The sequence below is a fragment of the Histoplasma capsulatum genome, genomic scaffold, assembly GCF_000149585.1.
Source record: "Histoplasma capsulatum NAm1 scaffold_4 genomic scaffold, whole genome shotgun sequence".
Lineage (NCBI taxonomy): Eukaryota > Fungi > Ascomycota > Eurotiomycetes > Onygenales > Ajellomycetaceae > Histoplasma > Histoplasma mississippiense.
In genome coordinates, this window is record NW_001813979.1 from 1,585,625 (window position 1) to 1,601,027 (window position 15,403).

Genomic DNA, 15,403 nt, shown 5'->3' on the forward strand with positions numbered 1-15,403 from the left:
AGGTCCTATCCATTTATGGTAGTTATGGCATAAGCTTACTTTCGCTTTCGTGATTATTCAGGGAAGACTCTCAAATGCCCTTTAATGAAATGCACCACGATCAAGGAAGCTATGGTATGGATATATATCGTTTGATAGCAGCTTCACGATAAAATTCGGCAGCTTCCCGTGCGTCCCAAAGAAATGCGGATGTAGCTAACTACCTGTCAGTTTTAGCAGAAATTAAAAGAGACAGTGGCATGGGTGTAGCTACGTGGAATCTAGAATGAACCCACCGTAATGCTTCGAGAACTCGTCACGGTGCTAGTCTGCTGGTGCTGGTGCTGGTGATGCTGGTTGTTGTTGTTGTTGCTGGAGATGAAACCGAAAAAGGTTCGAATTGGATGCAAGATAGGATAGCAATAAAAATAACTTAATCTCTGATTAACTATCTATCTAGAAGGGGGTTTTAACTAGTTAACATAGTCTATCTGAAAGCAGGCCACATCATCAAGCAGGCCACTTTAACAATTTCATTATCAAATATATTCATTATACTCCGTACAGATTACAGAGTCATTCGATCTATCTCGGCATCGTATTTTACACATGGCCAGTTCGGTCGGGTGTTGGTCAGGTCATATCTGGTCATCGGGAAGGGATCCTCCCGACTCCATGGCCAGCGCTAGTTTCGGACTTTATTTTCAGCCCCTTCTTTCAGCCCCGTCTTTCAACCCTGACGCGTAGTTAGTTAACATTATATAATAGATGAAAGCTAGATATCTCATCTTGTCCCGGCTGGCCATTGATGTCTATTTCTTTTGTCATCTGCCCGCATATTATTTTCGTCCAACTCTCGTCCAATTTTTCGCCATGTCCTGGTTCACTATTGGGACCTTCGGTGTGCTCGCTTTTGTAGCAGCCGTCACACTCAATCTTGTCTACCAACTGCTCTTTCGCTTTCTGAATAAGACTAGGCCACCGTTGGTCTTTCACTGGATCCCGTTCCTGGGAAGTACAATCCGCTATCGAACCGACCCGTACAAGTTTTTCTTCTCCTGTCGTCAGAAGGTAAGCGAGCAGGAAAGAAATTCCCGTTCTCAGTGATTCTGTCGTGTGATGGCTAATAGGAGGCATCGCGATTGTTCCAGCACGGCGACATCTTCACCTTTGTGCTTCTGGGGCGTCCTACCACTGTCTACCTAGGCATAAAGGGCAACGAGTTCATCCTTAATGGCAAGCTGAAAGACGTGAACGCTGAAGAGGTGTACGGCCCCTTGACCACTCCGGTGTTTGGACCGGACGTGGTGTATGATTGTCCCAATTCAAAGCTCATCGAGCAGAAGAAGTTCATCAAGTATGGCCTCACTCAGGCGGCGCTGGAGTCCCACGTGCCATTAATTGAGAAGGAGGTCATGGATTATCTCGACTCCTCGCCCAATTTCCTCGGAGCCTCAGGCGAGGTGGATATTTCGGCCGTCATGGCAGAGATCACCATATTCACTGCGGGGAGTGCCCTCCAGGGAGAAGAGGTGCGATCCAAACTCACCACTGAATTTGCTGTTCTCTACCATGACCTGGACAAAGGATTCAGCCCGATTAATTTCATGCTTCCCTGGGCGCCCTTACCACATAACAAGAAACGCGATGCCGCCCATACTCTCATGCACGCCATCTACCTCGATATCATTGAGAAACGGCGACGTGCCGCGAGAAACGCCAACGGCTCACAAACGCAGGATATGATTGAGAATCTGATGCAGTGCACTTACAAGAACGGCCAGAAATTGCCGGACAAGGAGATTGCAAATATCATGATCTCCCTGCTGATGGCCGGCCAGCATTCGTCATCGACAACCAGCTCTTGGATCATGTTGCACCTAGCCTCCGAGCCTGCGGTCGTCGAGCAGCTCTACCAAGAGCAGCTGGACAACCTGCCGCGCACTGGTCCCAATGGCAGCCTGGGTCCCCTTCAATACGGCGACCTCAACCGCCTCCCGCTACATCGGAATGTGATCAGAGAGACACTCCGTCTCCACACATCCATCCACTCCCTCCTACGCAAAGTTATGAACCCAATGCCAGTCGCCGGCACACCCTATGTGATCCCACCCTCGCACGTCGTGCTCTCCGCGCCAGGCGTCACTGCCCTAAGTGACGAATATTTCCCCAATCCCACGATGTGGGATCCTAATCGCTGGGAAACTCAGGAACCCAAGGTGGACGAGAAGGAGGACATGGTCGATTATGGGTACGGCACCATATCCAAGGGTACCTCCAGTCCTTATCTCCCCTTCGGGGCAGGGCGTCACCGCTGTATCGGAGAGAAGTTCGCCTATGTCAACCTAACGGTCATCGTGGCCATAATGGTGCGGCATCTGCAGTTTTCCAACATTGGCGGAAAGACCGGTGTGCCTCGCACGGACTATTCATCGATGTTTTCGGCGCCTATGAAACCCGCGCGGATTAACTGGAAGCGACGGACTGCAAAATCGGGTTAGTTTGTAATGTTGAGAATTTTACATCGTTCTCTGGTATGAATTCTCAGTTTACGGGATCGGAAAGTGAAGGGAGAACATACAACTAATATATTAAATGGGCATTGTTGTTACTTTTCTCTTTTGGGGGACAATGCCGCACTTATGATTTCCTTGATGTCGGGCTTAATATTGACCAGCTCAAAACAGCGAGGCATGCATGGCACAAGGGGAAATTATCCGCAAAGGTCGGAGTTCCATACGGAGAGGATTCGATATCACGGGAGTTCGCTCTCGATTGGCGGGCTTGTATTAGGATTCAGAGGATGAGTTTTGTATGAAAAGTTCAGGCGTTTCATTTAGAGCTGGATGGATTTGTAGAATAACAATGTACCTTCAGCCAACGACGTGCGTTATAGAGATTGTCAGCTATTACCCAGCTACAACACACAGGTAATCCCAAATCTTCATATATTATTAATATCCACTCACGTAGTTTTATGACGAGCATACAATATGCTGTCCAAAGGCGTACTGGAAGGAGTAATTATTGGTATGCAGGTTGGACGACTTGAGAGAAATCTATGACTAAGCGGGCTTTAACAGCTTTCCTAAAACTTCCAACTTCACCGAAATATTTCCAAACAACTAAAAACAGGCTCAAAGAGACAGGATTCTTCTAAGCAAGCTTATAGCCGTCCGCCTGTCTGCAGAGTATGAGCAATTCTATTAAGGTATGTCGTGAAGTCCCAATTCTGCACTCTTTAATGCTGCGCGTCCGGCCTCTTCCCCCAAAAATGATGAATCTTCTTATTGGAGCTGTCCTATTCTCACATATGAGGATACACTTAAAATACGCAAAATATACATATCAATCTGAATTCCCACTATCGAAGTTGTGCATACCCATTCCGTGAGTTAGTTGGAATATGTTGATTCACGCTGCTGACTGCAAGCTTCCTAGCGAGTTCGTTTCATAAGTAATCGGGCCACTCATCCTCCCTGATTTATCGGCAATCTCGTGCTGCAAAATCATATATAAGATACATCTGAGTTCTCGACAGTTCTTTTTAGACTTTACTATAGAAGAAATAGCTCAGTAGACCCCGCAACAGCAGACAAATAAACCAGCAACATGAGTGCGGACCCTCGACTTGCTCGAACAACAAGTTCAACTCCACCACCTCCCCCGCCTCCTCCTCCACCACAAGAGCCTTCTGCTTCAACGCCGCCGACAGGACTGGATGGCACCGCCGACGACTCACCAACACCACCCCCCCCTCACCCGTCATCTACCTCCTATAAACTTAAATTCTGCACTGTATGCGCGGCCAACCAAAATCGTTCAATGGAGGCGCACAACCGCCTCTCCGCACCCCCTTCCTCATATCCAGTAATCTCATTCGGCACCGGATCCCTTGTCCGACTCCCAGGCCCATCCATCGCACAACCTAACGTCTATAACTTCAACACTGTATCTTACGCCCAAATGTACGACGAATTATTGCAAAAAGACCCCAGGTTATACCGGAATAATGGCGTTCTGCCCATGCTCGAGCGAAACAAAAGCGTGAAATGGGGTCCGGAACGGTTCCAAGAATGGGTGCCTGGCATGCCACGGCTGGACCATGTGTCGAGAGGGGACAAGGGTGCGCTGGGTACGGAGGGCGGCTTGGTCGATGCCATCATTACCTGCGAGGAACGATGTTGGGATGCTGTGGTTGATGACTTGATGAACCGTGGTGCACCCTTGAATCGCCCGGTGCACGTATTCAATGTCGACATTCGCGATAATCACGAGGAAGCATTGGTTGGTTCCAAAGCGATTCTCGACCTGGCTGATAGGCTGAATAGTGCGGCGGACCAGGAGCGGAGGATTAATGGGACGAACGGTTGGGATCAGGGGACCGGTGAAGCTAGGAAATGTTTCGATGACCAGGTTCCTGAGATACTGGCCAAGTGGCAGGAGAAGTGGCCGAATCTTCCGGCACTATGGACTCTTTCTTGGTTTTGATCCCTGGCTAGGAAACTCTTGATGCGCAGGGTACTTGTATAATTTCACGTACAACGCGCGTGTATGTTTTGTTTTATAACTATTCCTTTTGCGAAGCGTGGCGTTGGGGTACCATCTGATTTACATTGTCATATAGCACTTCACGCCTATCTGAATGGCAGTGCGTTACTTTTCGCGCAGAGCTTCTCCATGTTTTCCATGCTTAGTCTTTGCCTTGTTTTCGCAAGACAGATGGCTAACCAATATGAGCCTTTATTTGGAGGAGAGTTTGGCCGCATAAGGGGAAAGGGAAGACTGGGAACAGAAGGGGACATAGACCTCGTAGTAGCTGACTTGAAATCATTTTCACGCCACGTAGATAAAGTCAGTTTATACAGTCGTTCAGCTGTAGCCTGGTTGAAATTGTCACTGCTGGTTACATAATGTAATATGGATGGTCCGCATATGTAAAACCCCAGGTCGGGTTGTTAACCGACCCAAGTTTGGAGTTATTCCAATGAAAATCGGTATCTGACGCTCCTTGTACAGCGGCCCACGAGATGACCCATTCCTGACCGTGGTAGTTAGAAATTGATTTCAGCTATTGGAATGCAATGTTGGAATCACAACGGATGAAAAAATATCAGCCTGGAGGCTCCTCTTGCGGTATACTCTGCAACAGATTCGCATCATCATCACCATCATCATTATTCTTGATCGGCGTATTCATCCCATCAGCGCGGCCTGACGCTCTTGATACCATCTGGCCAAATAACTCCTCCTCTGTGCCTGTGTCATGCCCTCAACAACTAGGGCAAACTCGGTCGGGTTATCAAATCCAAACCGCTTAGACATACTGCAAAACTGGCGCCTCTTTACATCCTCAGGTGGGTGATATTTAAACAGAACATGCTTTCTACCATATTTAACGTCAAGGGGCAAAGTGAGGTCATCTTGAGAGGCTTCGAAGACCTGCTCCTCACCAAAACTGGTCCCATCAATTGCCATCTCAGCACGACGACTAAGGCGTTCCTCGATTTTTGACGATCCAATGACTTCAGAGTTCTCATGTGTATATTCAACGCCCGCTCGGACTAATATGGCTTGGATTGGGTCATGTTTTGCTGGGACAGCATTTTTGGTATTGTTATTTATTGCAGGAACCTCACCCCGGATCATAGCCGCCAGTTGGCTCATTGCACCGTCCTCCTCCTCACCTTTGGGTGAAGACGAGGGTTGTTCATCAAGTCCATCCTTGGTGTCCTCCAACTCGATATCGACAATTTTAACGCCAACCTTGCTTTCTGCGACGTTTGTCTTATTGACGATGTCCCTTAGGACAATGCTGTCACCTTGATACTGGAACATGTTGGAGAGCCCAAATATCTCGCCGTTCCTGTCCTTCTTCTCCTGGACTCCCTTGAAGTACCGCCGTTCGGTGCTGGCCGTGTACCCGATGTTTGCTTGTTGTTGCTTGTATATTTGGCGGGCATAAACAATTTCCTCAATCGTGCCCGCAGAGACTAACCGGAAAACCTCCACATCCCTAGCTTGCCCAATACGATATGCACGGTCCTGTGCCTGGAGGTCATACGCCGGATTCCAATTTGGGTCGACAACAACGACTTTGTTGGCAGAGGTAATGTTTAGGCCTACTCCACCAGCCCGGGTAGAGATCAGGAATACAAATTCCCGAACATCGGCGTTGAAATTGTCAACGACTTTTGCTCTGTCCTCGTAGCTCATAGCACCATCCAAATAACTGACATTATAGCTGGTATGTTTAAAAAGCATCTGAAGCATTTTAAGCAGTCGAACGCTATGGGAAAAGACGAGGACCTTGTCTCCATTGCCATGCCACCACCTGAGAAGCTTCTTCAGCACCCTCCACTTTCCGCAAAACTCGTGGTTTGCGTAGTTAAGGATCGAATCTCTAGTAGCATATAACTGTCGCCACTGGTCCGGTAGAGCGATCTGAAGCATCTCCAGGTCTTTGTCTTGTTTCTCTGTTGGATCTTGTGATTGCGGAATAAGAATTGCGAGGTGGTTACTGAGCTTTTGCAAGTTCGAAATTGCTGGAAAGACATAACTTTGCCACTTCCCACCTTGGGGTAAGTGCATACGACAACACCAGCCAGACTTCTTTCCTGATCCGCAGTGACACTTGTCGGATGACGTTTTAATATACTCAATGATATCACTATCCAATACCCTCTCATATGCATCAGCTTGGGTAGGCGTGAGGGGACAAAATACAACTCGATCACTCTTCTTCGGTAATTGGTCTGCGATAAGCGTTTTCATGCGCCTGAGGAAGAAAGGGGGTAGAAGGTTCTCAACAAGCTTCCTCGCAGTTTTCCTCGCTTTGCTAAGCTGGTATACAGTTGCATCATGGGACTGTCCTAATTTCAACGGCTCGCAAATCGTGGATTTCCACGTGGACACCGGGCCAAATTTCCCGGGGTTGGTCCAGTTGAGCAGTGTCCAGAGCTCTTCGTATTTGTTCTGGATTGCTGTGCCTGTAAGGCCAATCCGGCAAAGAGCGTTGATTTCGTTCATCGACTGGGCGGTTTCCGATTTCCTTTCCTTGAAAATGTGGCACTCATCTGCAACAATACAGTCCCATTCCACCATGTTCAGAGCATCTTTATTGAGCACGTATGTTTTGTAGGTTGTGAGCATTATCTCCAACCTTCCGGAGGCGGCAGATTGCAAAGCTTCCTCTTTCCCAGCACCATGATATACCTCAATATGCCACCACCCCCATCGATCCAATTCCGATCTCCAGTTTTGCAAAAGGGTCCCGGGACAAATAATCAGAGTTCTAGGATACCAAACTCTGTCTCCCCTCCGCCTCATCTTCCGCATACGTTTAGCATCCCGCTCATCTCCTGTTTTCCCATATGCTGCAGTCAAGAATGCTATAATTTGCACAGTTTTCCCTAAGCCCATGTCATCTCCAAGGATCCCCCCTTTTTGGTAAACAAATAATTCATGTAGAAACTCAACCCCCTGGACTTGATAATCCCGTAGCCATTGTGCAATGGAAGCTGGAATCAAGCCCAGAGAATAAGGGAGTTGTATGTCTTCATACTTCCGCGACGGAGTGGCGTTCTGAAAATTCGGCTTCTCGCTCAAAGCCTCCAGGTTTTCATCATCAGAGAACTCAACATCGTCAAAACTTGGGGGTAGCTTCAATCCTGCCTCTTTCAGAACGGTTATTTTCTTGTCAAATGTTGAGCGGCGGTTTTGAATATAACTCGGGAAGCATGTATTCCATCATATCGTCATCAGAAGATAATTCTCCGTACTCCTTTAATTGCCGCTGGCGTTTGCGGGATGTATTAGCTTCCGTTCTGTTTGGCCGCTTGCCGACAATAGGATTTCCAGATGCGCCTTTAGTTTTGCGTGTTCTGGCGGCGGCTCTCTTGCGCTTGAGTTGCCTTCTATTTTTGAATTTCTCGTATGTGGCTGCGCCATCGTTGAAACCAGCTACATCATCAAATTCCTCGTCTGAAACAGGTATCACCTCCTGCGTTATGCGTCCAGTAGTCCGCTCTGAGTTGCGGGCCAGTTTCAAATGTTCTGGAAATAAAGACCTTGCTATATTTTATCCCTATTAGCTTCATAAGACCGACGCGAATAATGCAGGTATCATACCTCCGATTCCATCGTTCTCATTCTGATACCCCTCTCTCTTGGGTGCTGCTCTTGGGGAGCCCAAATCATCGTCGCTCACATCATCACTTTGAGTTGTGGCATCGGAGTTCTCCAGCTCCCAGTGGGAGACCATCCTCAGGTAGTTCCCACAAGCAATTCCACACGTTGATATTCTACGATGCTTGAGGCACGATGCGGGGAGATATTTTAAGCGCGAGGCAAAGTCGCGAGAGTTTCGCGAGTCACATGATCAGAATGATAAAATAAAAATTTCCTAAACAGGTAAAAAGCTTGACTAGTTACAAAGATTTATTTCTTTTCCTCAAGCTGGGATATCAAGGATTGCGTGGAATCAACAATTAGTTACGTTTTTACACCCTAATTGCCCAAGAGGAAGAGTTGATTCTTCTGCCAATTTGCCATCTTCGATCTCCATCTATTGACTCGTTCCCGTCAAATTCCTTAGTATAAAAATCCGCATCTATTAGAACGACCCCCGCCATTAGTAGCATACCGACTTTTCTTTCCTCACGAGGAAATATACACCTGTATATCGGCGCTTTATGACATCGACTAGCAGGCTATCTACTAGGCTATGTTCATACCAAAAGTTACTCAGTGATCAGAACGTCAAAAGGCCTTCAGGCCCAGTTCTGGAAGATTACACAAGTCATCCTTCACAATGCCCCTCGACACCTCAACAACATACCGCCTTACCAGGCTTCGGCTTGACGGCAGGCGTTGGAATGAACTCCGCTTAATGCAGGCCCAGATCTCGACGAACCCTGCCAGCTCTGGATCATCGTATCTCTCAATGGGCAATACAGTGGTTATCTGTATGGTTCATGGGCCAGCAGAAGGCCGACGATCCGAAGCAACGGGCCCCGCTCGTGAGGGGGCTGTTGTATCCGTTGCCGTTAATGTTGCAGGTTTTTCCGGCGTTGACAGGAAAAAGAAGAGTGCAACTGGTGGCGGAGGCGATAGGTTCGTTAGTTTTCATCCTGGCTGTTGTTGTTGTTGTTGTTGCACATAGACAATTTCTGATCCAAAGCTTCAGACAAGCATCTACAGATCTAGCCTTCGCCCTCCGTGATGCCTTTCAGCCACATCTCCACACCCACATATATCCGCATAGCACAATATCCCTCCATGTTTCTGTCCTATCGTCCGACGGCTCCCTCTTCGCAGCATGCATAAATGCATGCACTCTAGCACTAGTGGATGCCGGGATACCAATGCCGGGCCTTCTTTGCGCTTGCACCGTCGGAATGAGTGGAAGAGCATCCACTCCGGCCGAACCTGAACTTACTCGCGTGGGCGGAATTAACGAAAGTTTGGATCCGCTTCTTGACATGTCCATGCCTGAAGAACAAGAACTTCCATTCATGACTGTCGCGAATACGAACCCAGCACCCACGGGCGACGATTCCATGGATGACCAAGAGGAGAACCAGATGCTGTCGATCGTCCAGATGGGGGCTGGCGTACATATTTCATATCTGGAAACTATGTTTGCAGTAGGGCTGGACGGGTGTAAGCAGGTCAGGGAGATACTGAATGGCGTTGTGAAAGCAGCGGGACGGAAGGTGCTAGAAGGGGAGGGTGAAATATTGCCTGGTGTCGAACAATGAACAAAGTTGTTTGTTTCCCATCACCACGACTCCGTTCAGCAGTCATTGCACGTTACTACTTACCAGGCCAGCATTTGGCAAACACGAATTGCTGAAGTGCTGCCTTCCGGCCTATGGTGCTCGGGTGCTAGCCGAAACCAAGCAATCAAGAAATATCTACTTGGGAACTCGAGGAGACATCTTGAAAGAGCCGGGTCTCATTTGTTTTTTTAGCCGTCTTGGCTACTTGCAGACCCAGACATTCGGGGGCGCTGATGTTATTTAAAATACAAGGCAAGGAGGGGGGGGGGGGGGGAGAGAAGGAAGGAAAGGAGAGATGAACTAGAACTGGTAAACCACCCACAACGCATCAGAAGATGCATGGAGCTCAGACCGACATCACCAGTGTTACTAGTATTGAGCACTCACCAAAATACGAACCGCTTAGCATATAGTGCAGATGAATGACATGTCTCCACGGACAGACACGGCACATGCGTATGTTAAATTATTTTCTCAAGCCATCCTAGTAGTACATTTTCTACGTTCACCTGGTACTAAACTCCCGTTCACCAGAAGAAGAAGAAGAGGAAGAGGAAGAAGGAAAAGGAAAATGAAAATGAAAACACCGCCACCGTTGAAGATATCCCGACACCATAACATAAAAGCTAAAGATCTACTCCGTACTTAAGAATGTATTCCACACCTACATCCAGGCGCACTGCATCCCACTGGTTCATTGAGTTGTTTCCTCTATGGTGTCCAGTCCTATTCATTATTCATGGTAAAACCACCAAGAGGAAAATTGGTTTCCAGTTCCCCGCCCACCACCATATTTGGGCCGGGTGGATTCCCTTTGGGAATTCCATTAAAAGAAAAAAAAATTTTTTCCGGGGGGTTTTTTTTTTTTTTCCCTTTGGAAGGGGTTTTTTTTTTTTTTTTTTTTTTTTTTTTTTTTTTTTTTTTTTTTTTTTTTTGGTTTTTTTTTTTTTTTGTTTTTTTGTTTTGGTCTGGAGGGTTTTGTTTTTTCTATTTAGTTAAACGAAAACAAGAACCTCTGCCGTTTCCGCCCCGCTACCTTAATTCTGTTACATGACATGACAAAGCAATTTCTCCCCTCCTTTTCCCGCGCCTTCCCCACCGCAGAACAAAAAAGAAGTTCTCTAAAAGAAAGCAAAGAAAAGAAGCAGAAGAAAGCAATTTTTCATCTACACACCCTCTATGGGGAACAATCAATCTTCTTTTAAACCTGACCACAGTTGACAATCTTGGGCTTGATGGATGTTTTGATGGCTCCGGAGGTGCTGCCAGCGCTCTCAATGTCGCGAACAACATCCATGGACTGCTTCTGGTTGGGGCCAAGTCTTGTCGACGGGCAGTCTACGACCTTGCCGAAGACGACGTGCTTGCCATCAAGCCAGCTGGTCTTCGCGGTGGTGATGAAGAATTGGGAGCCGTTGCTGTTAAACGAAAAGGCAAAAGTAGGTTAGCTGATGGTTAGATGGAGGAGAGAGCTCAAGGGTATATATAAGGGCAGTGTAAGCAAGGATTTTTGGGGTACATACGTGTTGGGCCCAGCATTGGCCATGGAAAGGATACCAGGGCCTTCGTGGGTGCATTTGAAGTTCTCATCAGCGAACTTCTCGCCGTAGATCGACTTGCCACCAGTGCCCTGTTAAAACGAGACAGAAGCAAGCCGTTAGTTTTAAAGAACAGTCTCGCTAAATATATATATATATATATATATATATATATATATCCTAGAAAAATACACGGATTGGATAATAGATGATTCATACGTTGCCACGGGTGAAGTCACCACCCTGGAGCATGAAATCAGGGATGACACGGTGGAAGATGGAGTCCTTGTAGCCAAAGCCCTTCTCGCCAGTGCAGAGGGCACGGAAGTTCTCGGCGGTCTTGGGAACGACATCGCTAAAGAGTTCAAACTCAATTCGGCCAACGGTAGCTATAGAGTAAGTCAGGTGAAGGTGGAGTTTAGTCAGCTAGCTAAACACGCAAACCTTGGAAGTGCAACCCTCGATTGAACCTCAAATGGTGGATGCAATTGATGATATTCTTTGATGATAACGTTGGAAGGGGAGAGAGTGGGAGATGCTTGTGAGATGATGAATCGATACAGAATTGATGAAAATCGAAATTGGGTTTGATACCAATTTCCTTCAGTAGTAGCCAACTGGAAACAATAAGGGACAAAAAGGACAAGAAGGCCAAGTGGAGATAGGTATAGGTATAGGTATAGGGAGGGGTCAACTACATACACTTGGTAGGCTGGGCCGGGTCGGCGTACTCGACCTCGAAGAAAGTTCTTGTCATGGCTGCGGCGGAAGCGTGGAAAGCACGGAGACGGGCGTTTGAGAAGGACTGGTTGGAGACGTAGAGAGAGCGTAGGGGAGACGACGAAGACGAGGAGGAAGAACGGAGGAGGGAGGAGGCGAGCGAAGAAAAAGGACGAGGAGGGGAAGAGAGCAAGGTGGGGAAGCGGGCGAGGAGGGGCATGTTTGCGCGGTTTGCCAGGGCGGCAGGGCTCGGTACGGTACGGTACGGTGTTGGTATGGTACGATACGGATGGCGCGGTATTCTGAAACAGGTCAGTCCGCATCAGCAGCTCGTCACTGGACTTTGCAGAGCACCAGTTGATAGATACAACTATCATCCAACATACACAAATCCAAGAGTGAAAGAACAAAAAAAAGAAACAAACAGCTTACACCAAATATGTAACAACAGCAGAAGCAGCAGCAGCCGACGAAGCAGAGAAATAAACCACAAAACCACAACAGCTTAAAGCGCAAATGCAGGCGGGTGCAACCAATCTACGGGAGACAAGTTAGCCCACTGCTGTCATTCCTCACCCTTCCCTCCAAGTTCAGAAGTCTTCGCTTCCAAGGTTTTGCGTCGGCCATTTTGCACTGGGTCAAAGATCCAGCTGCAGGGGACAGGCAGGACAAGAAAACCCAGATGTCCTTTTTTTTTTTTTTTTCCCCATCATTCCATGCCCCACGTCCACACCAACGTCTGCTGCGGAGGGAATCTGTCCAATCCACGCCTTCCTTCCGTTTCAATGGCATGTTGGTCGTTTGGCTGTTGGGCGCATGGAAAAGCTACCTTAGATTTGCTTTGCCCTCCCCTCTGACAAAGCTATGTGCCAAACACACAATTGTCGCGAGAGAACAGAAGGAGATGTGATGGGGAGGGGAAAATATATATATATATATATATATATATATACTTACATACAAAAATTACCTTGCGGTGGCTTGGAATTGACTGATGCTTGTCCTGACAATGATACAAGGAAAAATTTCTTGAAGGAAAAACTGAACAGCTGGAGAATGGAGCAGGGTGCATGATAGGACAGTTGTCGCCTGCCGTAATGGAAAAGGAATGAGAGCCCCCCTTTTTTTTCTTTTTTCACGTTTGCACTTGCCAATAAATTACGAGGTAAAAAGCCGGGTGGATTACGTTGGAGCAACAGCCTCCGACATCATGCAGCATCCATCCAGGTTTACAGAAATGGTGGAGCTGAGATAGTTAGCTAGTTATAAAGGATAATATATATATAACGTGATCTCATTTCTTCTTAGTTAAATCCATTAGATTCACCATCATTATCAATATATATTGAAAGGAAAGAAAGCACGAAACAAAAGGGTGTTGTGTATTGTGCCCACAAAAATCAATGGGAGAAACACTGTCCTATCACAGTACATCAAACACAGAAAGGTAGGCTCCCGGGACAAAACACCCTACTGCCACGAGACCTTTATAAAACAAGCAAATAAATAAATATTTGAGATGGTATACAAGAAGAAAAAATACCCGCTAGATTATATGCAGAAAAAGAACTCTCCCCAATATATATACGAAGAAGGTAGTGGTGATCGATATATCGCCGTAGAAAGGAGAAATGAATCGGGAGGGGACCAGAAACATATTGCCAACTGTCCATCAAACTGTATGTCAAAGAAGCCATGCATGATATATGTATATAGTGAAAAAAAAAAAAAAAAAAAAAAAAAAAAAAAGGTTTGGTGGTTATTTACGAGTCGGGGAAGAGGAGAAAGGGAAGGTTATGTGAGAACGAGACATAGAAAAGAAAAGAAGAAAAGAAAATCTAAGACGGAAAATATATACCTTGCGAAATAGAGGCCTTGAAAAATCTGATTGAATTGACAGTATGTTTTCTGAAGGCAAATGGAGATAGAAAGCTGGGAAAGGGGGACAGAAGGAGCAGATGAGGGAAAACATGATGTTGCTGAACAAATAGAGCGACAAAAATGAAAAGGAAGGAAAGAAAAATTGATGCAGAGGCGCGTAACGTAGGTATATAGTCTCAAGACTCTCGTCACAAAGCTAACAAAAATGGGCTGCTGAGAAAGGCTGAGAAAAGAGGAACAGGTCGAATCGAAGACAAAAGACAAAAGTAAAAAAAGGTAAGGAAAGGAAAGACTCCTCCCTGTATCTAATCATCACGTAGAGGTAGGTAGGTAGGTGCGTCACATCAATGAAAACCCAGGAAGCGGACTGCAAAACGTCAGGGAGAGGGAGCTTTCGGATGTCAAAAAAGGAAAACAGAAACCCCCGATATTTTTTTTAATTTCGATGTTCGATTTCCCTCAATCTGATCAGATCTCATCTCATCTCATCGGAAATCATCATCATCGTCATGGTCCTCCACCACCCCAACCCTCCCCACTGGACCTGGGACTGGCCTCTGAACCCCCAACTGACCTTCCATTTCCACCGTGTCCACCACCACCACCACCACCACCCTCACGCATGCCTACCCCCATCATCTCCATCTGATCAAGCCGCTGAACCAACTCCTTAGTCTCCCGCGCAATCCGAAACGCAATCGGCGGCAACTTCCCCGTAACCTCTCGCATCTCACTAGCACTCATAGCCCGGCTGCCCTCCTCGCCTACCTCAGCGAGGCTGTCGCGGCAATCGGCAAGGATACGGATGATGGGGCCTGCACGGTCGCGGAGGGTAATGGTGTTATTATTAGGATTATTATTAGGATTGTTATTGTTATATCTATCGTTATCGTTATCATGAATACTGTTAGGGTCTGGGTTTTGGTATTTGTGTTGCTGGCGTATCATGGCAGATTCTGTGGCGGAGATAACTTTGCCGACGACGTCGGAGATGGCGTTGATGTGCGTGCTGATGACGGACATGTCGTCTGGCTCGGCGCGGATCGAGGAGACGAGGGCTTGGATAGATTGGACGACGCCTTCGGTTTGATCTTCGAGGTATAACTGTTGTTCATTGTTTCTTCGTTAGTCTTTGATGTGAGGCAGTAGGGGTTAGCAAATTCAGTAGGGGCTGGGGGTTAATCATTACCCTAAGCTCTTCCAACTCCTCATCTAATTCCCTCATCCTGAGACCAGACTTCAAACTCCCACCTGCAAATAGCTGTCCGCTCGAATAAGCCTTCCGATGGAGAGGCGGCATACGTGAATTCGTCCGACTGGGTGACCGTACCGAGTGCGGCGAGCTGATGGCACTGTAGACAGAGTCATTCCCGCTCATCCTGCTCAGACTGGGAGGGACGCTGAAGTATGATGGCGACTGCGTGGAGCCTGGGTTATCTCCAGCATAGTCATCTTCGCCAAATCATCTGCAGGAGTGGGCCGGACTTTCACGGTGCGGACGAG

General features: G+C 47.2%; 6 protein-coding genes across 6 annotated transcripts; 3 read left to right on the forward strand and 3 right to left on the reverse strand.

The window, feature by feature from the left end:
* Positions 1 to 852: 852 nt before the first annotated feature.
* On the forward strand, positions 853 to 2,480 carry HCAG_04481 (cytochrome P450 51; the record flags this gene model as incomplete). The annotated part of the gene is made up of 2 exons (XM_001540591.1): positions 853 to 1,050; positions 1,110 to 2,480. 2 exons carry the CDS (start codon positions 853 to 855, stop codon positions 2,478 to 2,480), a joined length of 1,569 nt encoding a protein of 522 aa, XP_001540641.1.
* A 1,111-nt stretch (positions 2,481 to 3,591) lies between these two features.
* On the forward strand, positions 3,592 to 4,470 carry HCAG_04482 (hypothetical protein; the record flags this gene model as incomplete). The annotated part of the gene is made up of 1 exon (XM_001540592.1): positions 3,592 to 4,470. The coding sequence occupies one exon, from the start codon at positions 3,592 to 3,594 to the stop codon at positions 4,468 to 4,470; it is 879 nt and encodes a 292-aa protein (XP_001540642.1).
* A 622-nt stretch (positions 4,471 to 5,092) lies between these two features.
* Positions 5,093 to 8,242, reverse strand: HCAG_04483 (conserved hypothetical protein; the record flags this gene model as incomplete). The annotated part of the gene is made up of 4 exons (XM_001540593.1): positions 5,093 to 5,238; positions 5,307 to 7,708; positions 7,761 to 8,052; positions 8,110 to 8,242. 4 exons carry the CDS (start codon positions 8,240 to 8,242, stop codon positions 5,093 to 5,095), a joined length of 2,973 nt encoding a protein of 990 aa, XP_001540643.1.
* Positions 8,243 to 8,791: 549 nt separating this feature from the next.
* HCAG_04484 (conserved hypothetical protein) lies at positions 8,792 to 9,740 on the forward strand (the record flags this gene model as incomplete). The annotated part of the gene is made up of 2 exons (XM_001540594.1): positions 8,792 to 9,093; positions 9,167 to 9,740. 2 exons carry the CDS (start codon positions 8,792 to 8,794, stop codon positions 9,738 to 9,740), a joined length of 876 nt encoding a protein of 291 aa, XP_001540644.1.
* Positions 9,741 to 10,962: 1,222 nt separating this feature from the next.
* On the reverse strand, positions 10,963 to 12,239 carry HCAG_04485 (peptidyl-prolyl cis-trans isomerase; the record flags this gene model as incomplete). Its single annotated transcript, XM_001540595.1, has 4 exons — positions 10,963 to 11,179; positions 11,285 to 11,391; positions 11,519 to 11,688; positions 12,002 to 12,239. 4 exons carry the CDS (start codon positions 12,237 to 12,239, stop codon positions 10,963 to 10,965), a joined length of 732 nt encoding a protein of 243 aa, XP_001540645.1.
* Positions 12,240 to 14,407: 2,168 nt separating this feature from the next.
* On the reverse strand, positions 14,408 to 15,200 carry HCAG_04486 (predicted protein; the record flags this gene model as incomplete). Its single annotated transcript, XM_001540596.1, has 2 exons — positions 14,408 to 15,004; positions 15,090 to 15,200. 2 exons carry the CDS (start codon positions 15,198 to 15,200, stop codon positions 14,408 to 14,410), a joined length of 708 nt encoding a protein of 235 aa, XP_001540646.1.
* Between the last annotated feature and the right edge of the window lie 203 nt (positions 15,201 to 15,403).